The sequence below is a fragment of the Mauremys reevesii genome, linkage group 4 (assembly GCF_016161935.1).
Source record: "Mauremys reevesii isolate NIE-2019 linkage group 4, ASM1616193v1, whole genome shotgun sequence".
Classification (NCBI taxonomy): domain Eukaryota; kingdom Metazoa; phylum Chordata; order Testudines; family Geoemydidae; genus Mauremys; species Mauremys reevesii.
This window is the reverse complement of record NC_052626.1, coordinates 140,780,417-140,789,179: the sequence shown is the minus strand read 5'-3', so window position 1 is coordinate 140,789,179 and position 8,763 is coordinate 140,780,417. Positions and strand designations below refer to the sequence as shown.

General features: G+C 46.0%; 1 protein-coding gene across 1 annotated transcript; it reads left to right on the top strand.

The window, feature by feature from the left end:
- Nucleotides 1-6,726: 6,726 nt before the first annotated feature.
- Nucleotides 6,727-7,665, top strand: LOC120404027 (olfactory receptor 1052-like). The gene has a single exon (XM_039536040.1). It carries the CDS (start codon nt 6,730-6,732, stop codon nt 7,663-7,665), a length of 936 nt encoding a protein of 311 aa, XP_039391974.1. The 5' UTR covers nt 6,727-6,729.
- Nucleotides 7,666-8,763: the final 1,098 nt, after the last annotated feature.

Sequence of the window (8,763 nt, the reverse complement as noted above, 5' to 3'; positions counted from 1 at the left end):
AAGTTACTGGCTCAAGATGGAGTCCAGGATCACATGAGTATATCATATGTCCTTATGTAGCATGATGACTCATAGGAGGTGGCTATTTTCCCCTGGGAGTTTAAGGCGCCCTCATGAAGCCATATACAGGCGCCCACTGAAAAGAAAAAGAAAGGAACAACTACCGCAAGTGCAGATGGTGGTGGTGGTGTGTGGTGGTTTCGGACGGTCCAAGGGGAGAGGAGGAGGAGCTTACGGACATCGACATCAGCGAAAAGAAAAAGAATATAGTGCTTGCTGCTGTGCTGTGGCTCCACAAATCTCTGTGAGGAAGCGAGACCTTTTTGCCGGGAGGGAGGTTTGAGCAAATCGCCTGCTGCTGTTTCACGATCAGCCAGACACCAACCTGACTGTCCACTTGATTTTAAGAGAGCCTGATCGTAAACCAAGTTGTTTTAAGGACATGTTTTAGTAATTAATAATAAATCTTTCTTTTGACTTTGCATTTTTTTTTTTCGTTTTTGAACATGAGCATTCTGTGCTGGTAGGTGTGTGCACTGATGGGTGGGTTTGCAGGATGAGGCCTGGATGAGGTCTTTTTCTTTGGGGGGGGCAGGGGGGGAGGGTGAGGATCCAGTGCATGCATGAAGAGAAGCCTGCCTTTATTCGGGGATGTCAGGCACCAGGACCCTGCACAAGCATACAATACCACAGACTGTCCTGGTAGTGTAGTGTGTGCAGTGTGTGTGGTGCCTGTGACAGTTGACCCTGCAGCCAAGTCTGGGGCACTGGGTGTGCTGCACTGACATTACAATCCCCACAGAACAACAAGAGAGTCTTCTGACACCAGAAACGTGATGAAAACAGTCAGTAACACCAAACCGCTTTTAATAATGTAATACACAGTGGGCACTTGGGTGAGGGGACAGGACTCTGGCGTTTTGGGGCGGTTGCAGATGCACTGCAGGGGGCTGGTTCCTGGTCTGGAACGTGTGTGTCTTTCTTTTTTTCTTTCGGCTGCTAATCTGAGCCCAGCCTCGCGGGGGGGGGGCCGGCAGAAGGAAGGGAGGGTGTGATGTGAAAAAAAGTAGGTGATTTTTTGAAAACAAATACATGTTTGCCAACAGTAAACACACAGTAGTCATTTCAGTTAAGAAGACCAAACAGGGAACAAAGTTCAGGAGATCTCGGAACTAGTCCGAGATTAGAGCATCCTCTCAACAAAGTCCTCCCTTACTTAGTAGAGACAGTGAGTGCTATGCTTTTTAGCTACTCCTGCCTGCTCTGCAGGCAATGCAAAAAAGAAAGATGGCGCGCGTTATCATCTCAGTGAGTGTGGGAAGGAGACCCTGTATGCTTTTCCTCTGAGGCCTGCAACACGTGGCTGTTAAGCGAGGTCATTTGCACCAGGACCCCACGCTGCCATGCTCATAGATGGTCCCCCCGATCCTCCCCCTGAGATGGGATGGAGGAAAAGTGTGTGGAGTGTGCAATAAAGCAAATAACCCACCCCTCCCAACCTCTTGCTTCTGAGGCTTGCTTTCTGCTCTCTCTTTTTTTTTTTGACCCCCCCCAGACTATTGCTCCATTCCTATATATGTGTAGACCTGCTGTGTATAGTTTCATATTTAAAAATTTTTATATATAGTTTTCTATTTTTTATATATCCTGTTTCTTAAAAAAATAAATGTTATGAAGAGATCCTGGCTGTCAGGCACAGCGATCAGATCCTGGACTTCCGGTCAGTCCATGCTGGGGACCTCTTTCTATTCTGGGATTGCCGACAGTAGACCAGGCCTAAGGCATCCATAGGAAGAGCCATCTGGGCAAAATGAGTTTCTTCTAGGGCCCATTGATAGAGTGAAGTGTCCTTAATGGGCCATCAACACATAGCTGTCTAGCCTTGATATAGATCATGGGTGTTACCCAGGAATAACACATGTATGAGATACAAGTCTATGACCAATATTCATAACTTTAGATACAAAGATGATACATGCATATAAACAGTAACTTTTCCATTGATACCTTACGTGACATACTTTGTACAAGATTTGTTGCAATTGTATAATAGTGGCAATATCAATGATACAAATGGTCATATTCAATCATACAGCATCACACCTTCCCATCCCTTTCTGAGGCTTTTACACTAATTCAGGTGATGGTGGAATCGATGTATTGTCCTTTTCAACCCCAGGTGCTCCAGGAGAAGATTTCCCAAACGTCTTGAGTGGAGTATTTAAAAGCTGGGGCTAAGTGTTCAGCAAATGGGCCCTAAGGTTAGAATCTGACATCCCTATTTAGGCACCTGTCAGAAGTAAAGATCGGCAACTTGCCTGCTTACCTGCTAGCTTAACCCCCAGGCCGTCTAACAAGCACAGCTGGGCCCCATTTGAGATGCCACATAGGCCAAACTGCACAGTTGGTTGGAAGGATCACCAGACCTGCTCTTAAACCCAGCAGTAGCAGCGGTTCAGTGATAGCTCCTGTGAGAGCTTGTTCCCATCCCTGCTCCTGCCATGCCTCACTCCAGATCACCCAGTTCTGATCCTCGCCTCTAATTCCTGACTTCGGCTTTGGGCCCTAGCTCTGGCCTCCGACTCTGGTTCTGACCCTGGGCTACAATTCCAGGATATGAACTCCTGTTCTGACCACCAGGCCTGACCATCCCAACTGAGATACAAGATGTTTAAGGGATTTACCCAAAATTGCCCAGCTGGGGATGAGCAGTATTGAGAGCACAACCCAAATCTTATGTACAAGAGTCTGGTACACATCACACTGGGATATGTTGTGAGGTGGTGTGATTCTGAGCTAGGCTACATCAGTGGGAATCCTGATGAACTCAAGTGAAATTATCAGTGTTCCCCTGAAGTTACGCCAGGGTAACTGAGACCATGGGCCCGACTTTTCTATCTGGAATGTATATAGACGAACACTGGGAACTTACTTAAAAAGACTTTTGGAGAGGTGACCAACAAATGAAGTGGAATACATTCACCTCATTCTAGCATCATTTTAAAAAGACTTCAAGAGAGATCCAGAGATCCAGACCAGCCCTCTGTGTACCATTTCCACAAGGAAAGACGTGGCAACAACATTAATTGCATGTGCTCTGCACTTCTGTTGTCCTGGGAGCTAAGAGCCTCCAGGGAGCAAATCTCAAAGTCATCAAAGCCAAATTTAACCTCCGCCACCCCAGGAAGCAGAGGTATTAAGGATAGCATTGGTTAGCAAACAGGGAAAGGTTTGACGCTTAGTCTGATTTTAAGTTTTTGACCAGGTCCTGCTTCCATTCTTCTCAACTCATTATAAGTGAAGGAAGGAAAAACAAAGAGGTACCACCAAATCATGGACAAACAAGTCAGTTTCAGATCACTTCTGCCTTTAGTTGACATGACAGTGGGCCATTCGTGGGAAGGAGAGGAAGGAATTATCCTGAGAGGAGACATTTGAACTTTTCTGCACATATTTGCCAGTCAAAGCAAGGAAAGAGCTTTACCAAGTGAGGGAGAAGTGACAGGAAAAGGAGAAAAAATAGCCTTAATAGGAAGGGGGAAATCCAGCATTGAGTCAAGGAATGTCTATTCTGAAGCCACTATAGTGACTCAGCTATGGTGCTGCAGTAGCGCCACAGTGTAGACTCTTTCCACATTGATGGAGAGAGTTTTTCCATCAATGTAGTTAATCCACATCTCCGAGAGGCAGTAGCTAGGTCAATGGAAGAATTACACTGAGAGTTAGTGCACACAGTGTGAAATTTTCCCAGCCCTGTGCGACATACCTAGCTTGATCTAATTTTTGAGTGTAAACCAGGTCTCAGAGAAACTATGGATGGAAAAGACCAGTTGCAGAATCTAGTCCTGTCTCCCTGCCAAGGCAGCAGAATCCTCTTCTGTTCTTTTTGTTTCAGTCTTGTTGGAAATATTCCATCTGTCCCAGTTTCCCAGTAGAGATTAGTCTGCAATCTGATCGAGCTCAGTGTGAGGCTGGTGTAGATAGATTTTGTTCCTTTAGGTTTTCTGCAGATGTCAGGCCACACGTCTCCCTGAGTGATTTTGTTGTTCTTCTCTGAGCCTCTTCCACACGCCGAGGCTTTTCCTGGGGAGAAGGTGCCTAAACCAGGGCTTCTCATGCTTTGTCCTAGTGAGGCACTCTTAGCTAAGAATCAAACAAAGAAACCCCCCAAACCATTGCACCTTCTCCCTATGTTTGCAGGCAGGGAGTGCTGCCCCCTGAGTAGCCACAGGGACACTGCACCAGTGGCTGAGCTCTGGCACCAGGGGACAGGGAGGAAGGTGGCTCCTAGAGCAGTTCAGAGACTGCTTTGTGTGACCTGTGCTGAAATGAATTAGTCCCAATCCAGTGCCTACGGGTAGGACACGTTGGGGGGGGGGAATATGATGCTATAGAGGAAATTTTGTTTTCTAATTATTTTTGTAGACAGTGCCTAGATACCACAGTGATGGGCATGATGAAGCAAGAGGGTAAAGGGCTGGCAGGTGTCTTACACAGGCAAGAAAGTGCATGTGTGACTGCACACTCTGTGTTTGGAGCACTGTGTGTGTGTGTGTCTATGTGTGTGTGTGTTTGGTGTGCAGTGGGCACTGTGTGTGTGTGTGTGTGGTAGGGGTACAGTGGAGCTGAATGCTGAGGGTAGGGAGGTGTGTGTCCTTTCCCCTGCCCAGTGCTCAGGCAGGTGTGTGTCCCCAGTGAAGAGCTCCTTGTGATATCATAGACTCATAGGGCTGGAGGGGATCTTGAGAGCTCATTCAGTCCAGTCCCCTGCACTCATGGCAGGACTAAGTAGTATTTAGCCCATCCCTGACAGGTGTTTGTCTAACCTGCTTTTAAAAATCTCTAATGACGGAGATTCCACAACTTCCCTGAGCAAGATATTCCTGTGCTTAACCACCCTGACAGTTAGGAAGTTTTTCCTAACATCCAACCTTTTCCCTCTCTGTTGACTGGATGCTTCCAGTGACCTTAATCCCATTGGCTTGGTGACTGCCATGCAGTCGGAGTAACACCAGTGTCATTCTGGCCAGGAGCAGGGGGTGCAATGTGCATGGCTGATTTGGGGGGTGGGAGATGGGGCTGCTCTACATGATGTCTCCTCTGGCTCCTCTGCAGGAGAAGGGGAGGTGCTGCTGCCAAGAGACCCCATGCCATGGGCAGAGCATGTCAACAGAGGATGAGGGGGAGGATTTTGTGGAGGAAGCTTGGGTCCAGTCAGGGACACTAGACGTAGCCATGCCTGGGGTGCAGCAGCACGCTCTGACTTGAAGTAATTATAGCAAATAAAGTTTTAAAAACTAAACTAATCCAAAAGTTTTTAATGGTTAAAGGGAAACACAGGGCATGGAGATCAGAGAGCTGGCCTGGATTTTAAAGGAGCATTGCTAACTGACTGAAATCTGTTTTACAGTGAAACAATTTTATATGCCTTCTTTGTTACTTGTCGTAATTTAGCATGGGCAAGTATTTCATAGAATCATAGAATTGTAGGACTGGAAGGGACCCCAGAGGTCATCTAGTCCAGTCCCCTGCACTCATGGCAGGACTACGTATTAACTAGACCATCCCTGACAGATGTTTGTCCAACCTGCTCTTAGAAATCTCCAGTGATGGAGATTCCACAAAATCCCCAGGCAAGTTATTCCAACTAAGGTTGCAAAGATTTTCATCCTACCTCCTTTCCTTTTCCCAACCACCCTCATCCTGTTACGACCCAAACAGAAATTCCTCCTTAGTTCAGCAGAGAGACCAATGGACTTCTGAAGTGTTCACTTCTCCCTAAACTATTGAAAGTTGCACAGTTGTTGTATCAAAGAGGATGATGGGCAGTTCAAAATGGCCTGTTGATTAAAGATGGATGCCCTTAAAAGTCCCTTGAATCAGGCCTTGCCAACATTCAAAATTAAGCAGCTCATGAAGGGATGTTATACGGGCCAAGTTGTGGGGATTGAAGAAACAAATAAACCATTGACCCAACTGGTGTTTGAGATGGCGGAACCAGGCCCCTTAAACATAAGGCTTTTTGTACATGAGAAGACAACCTGGTGCCAAGTGTTTATTTAAAGGGCGTGCGGATGTGGGCAATCGGGTGTCTCGGATGGCGTAGGTGCAATGACTGTGCTTCAATAGGCTTTGCATAAGGGGCAGAATAACTGTGTGTTGATTTGATCATGTGACACAGGCCCCCTGACAGAGCAGTCCACATAAAACACATTCTTCGTGTTGCTATTTTCAATCAATGTATTATTTACACGACAACGCCTCCTTTTATTTTATTTTGACTTCTGTTGTTTTGTTCCCTCAGCACACTCTAGCGTTTAGGGTGTTTTTACAAACGGTTCTTTTTTCTAAACGGGGTTTTGAAATTTGCCGAAGGAAGAAAATGTTAAATACATTTATCCAATGGTCTGATTCTTTCATCTCACACTCTGTCTTGGGTCTTCTGCCTCTGTCACTTTGTCCACCTATTCTGCCACTTGAGCTAGTCTGGGCCACCCTCCTTTGCTGCCTACTGCCTGTGTCCTGCAAAGACTCTAGGGGTGGGAGGCTGCAGACAATACTGTACTTTGTGTGACAAAATAACACCAGGTGAGATGCCAGTCTGGAGATTGTGGAAGGTAGAACGGGGCTACACGTCTCAGGTCTTGGTGTGTCAACTGCAAGTGAGTCACAGCAGTTAATTAATATTTTTCATCTGTGTTCTTCATACAGGGACTGTGCACCATAGAAATGACCTGGTCAAATTGCACTGAAGCAACAGAATTCATTTTCTCAGGATTCACAGATCGTCCAGAGTTTCAGATCACCCTCTTTGTGGTGTTCCTAGTGATCTATGCGGTCACCCTGCTGGGGAATCTTGGGATGATCATACTAATCAGGCTGGATTCTCAGCTACACGTTCCCATGTACTTTTTCCTCAGTAATTTGGCTTTTGTAGATTTCTGGTATTCCACATTCATTACTCCCAAGTTCTTAGCTGACCTGATAGCAGAGAGAAAAGTCATATCTTATGCTGCATGTGTATGTCAATACTGTTTTGTCAGTTTCTTTGGGGTTACTGAGTCTTTCCTCCTGTCTGTTATGGCATACGACCGTTACGTGGCCATCTGTAACCCACTGCTTTATACAGCTCTCATGTCCCCGAGACTCTGTGTCCAGCTGGTGGCTGGGTCATTTCTAGCTGGGTTTCTAAATGGAATGATCCAAACTATTACCACGTTAAAATTATCCTTCTGTGGCCCCAATGTCATTGACCTGTTCTTCTGTGACATCTCCCCACTGTTATCACTCTCCTGCTCCGATACCACCATCTATCACATGATCCTTTTGGCCGTGGCTTGTGTGACTGGGGTGTTCACCAGCCTGATTATCCTCATCTCCTATGTTTTCATCCTCTCCACCATCCTGAAGATCAGGTCCACCGAGGGGAAGCGCAAAGGGTTTAACACCTGCACCTCCCACTTGACGGTCGTCACCATATTCTATGGCACTGCTCTATTTATCTATATGCAGCCCAACACCAAACATTTGCGGGGTCAGGAAAAAGTGGTCTCGGTGTTCTATACGATGGTAACCCCCATGTTGAACCCCTTGATCTACAGCCTGAGGAACAAAGAGGTGAAGAACGCTTTGAAAAGGGTCATGGAACTGAGTTTTTTTCCCTAAGGAGGTAAATTTATGACAAATGGTGATAACTTCTGATGAGCGAACATCTGCATTAGTATGAAAACAACAATGGGTCCTTTTGAAGGCGTTCCAACAGACTTGCTGAAGTAAAGTCTTTGAGTAAAGAGAGAGTTTGAAGCATTTGGAAATGACCCATTTTTGTACATTTCATTCATTTTAATGCATTTCTTCAGGTGCCCCAAGTTTAATATTGTCAAAACCTGGAACCCTCAATTGAATTTTTCAAGGCAGGGCTGGGGATTTAGCCCCGGCTCACACCAATAGCATCAGCCAGTGGCTTGTGCCTGTGTCCCTAGAGAAAGAGTTACAGAGCAGGTCAGCTGCCCTAGGGAAGGCTATAATAGTAGAGTGTTGCTTAATTCTCAGGGATCTGACTGAAATAAATTCACTGCAGCTGTTCGATGGTTGTTATCTGCGCTCGTCACCCAATAACCAATCACCAAATAAATGACTACATTAATTGTTCACAGGATTCACCAATTGTCCAGAGTTTGATGTCACCCTTTTCGTATGGTTTTTAATAGTCTGAGCTGTCGGTGTTTGGGGAATCTCGGGAATGATCACGTTAATCATCAGCAGCACTCAGGTTTACACTCCTATGTGCTTTTTCCTCACTAACCTGGCTTTTGTAGATGTCTTTATTTCCACATGCCTCACCCCCCAAGGATGCTGGCGGACGTGTAAGCGGAGAGGAAAGCCATTTCTTCCACTGCCTGCATGACTCAGCTCTGGTTTCTCAGTACTTTGGTGATGGTGGAGTGCCTCCCGGTGGCTGTGATAGTGTATGACAGGTATGTGGTCTGCAGTCATCCACTGTTCTATACTGCCGTCGAGTCCCTAAGACTGTGTCCAACTGATGGCTGGGTTCTTCTTAGCTGAGTGTGTAAATACAATGGTGCAAACACTTGTTGTCTTGAGATGATCCTTTTGTGGCCCCAATCTCACTGATTTGTTCTCTTGTGACATTTCTGTAATACTATCACTCTCCTCTTCGGATGCCACCATTCGTCATATGAGCCTTGTGTTCAAGACACACACACTGAAGAAGAATTGTTACAAAGTTCCAATGGGGCAAGA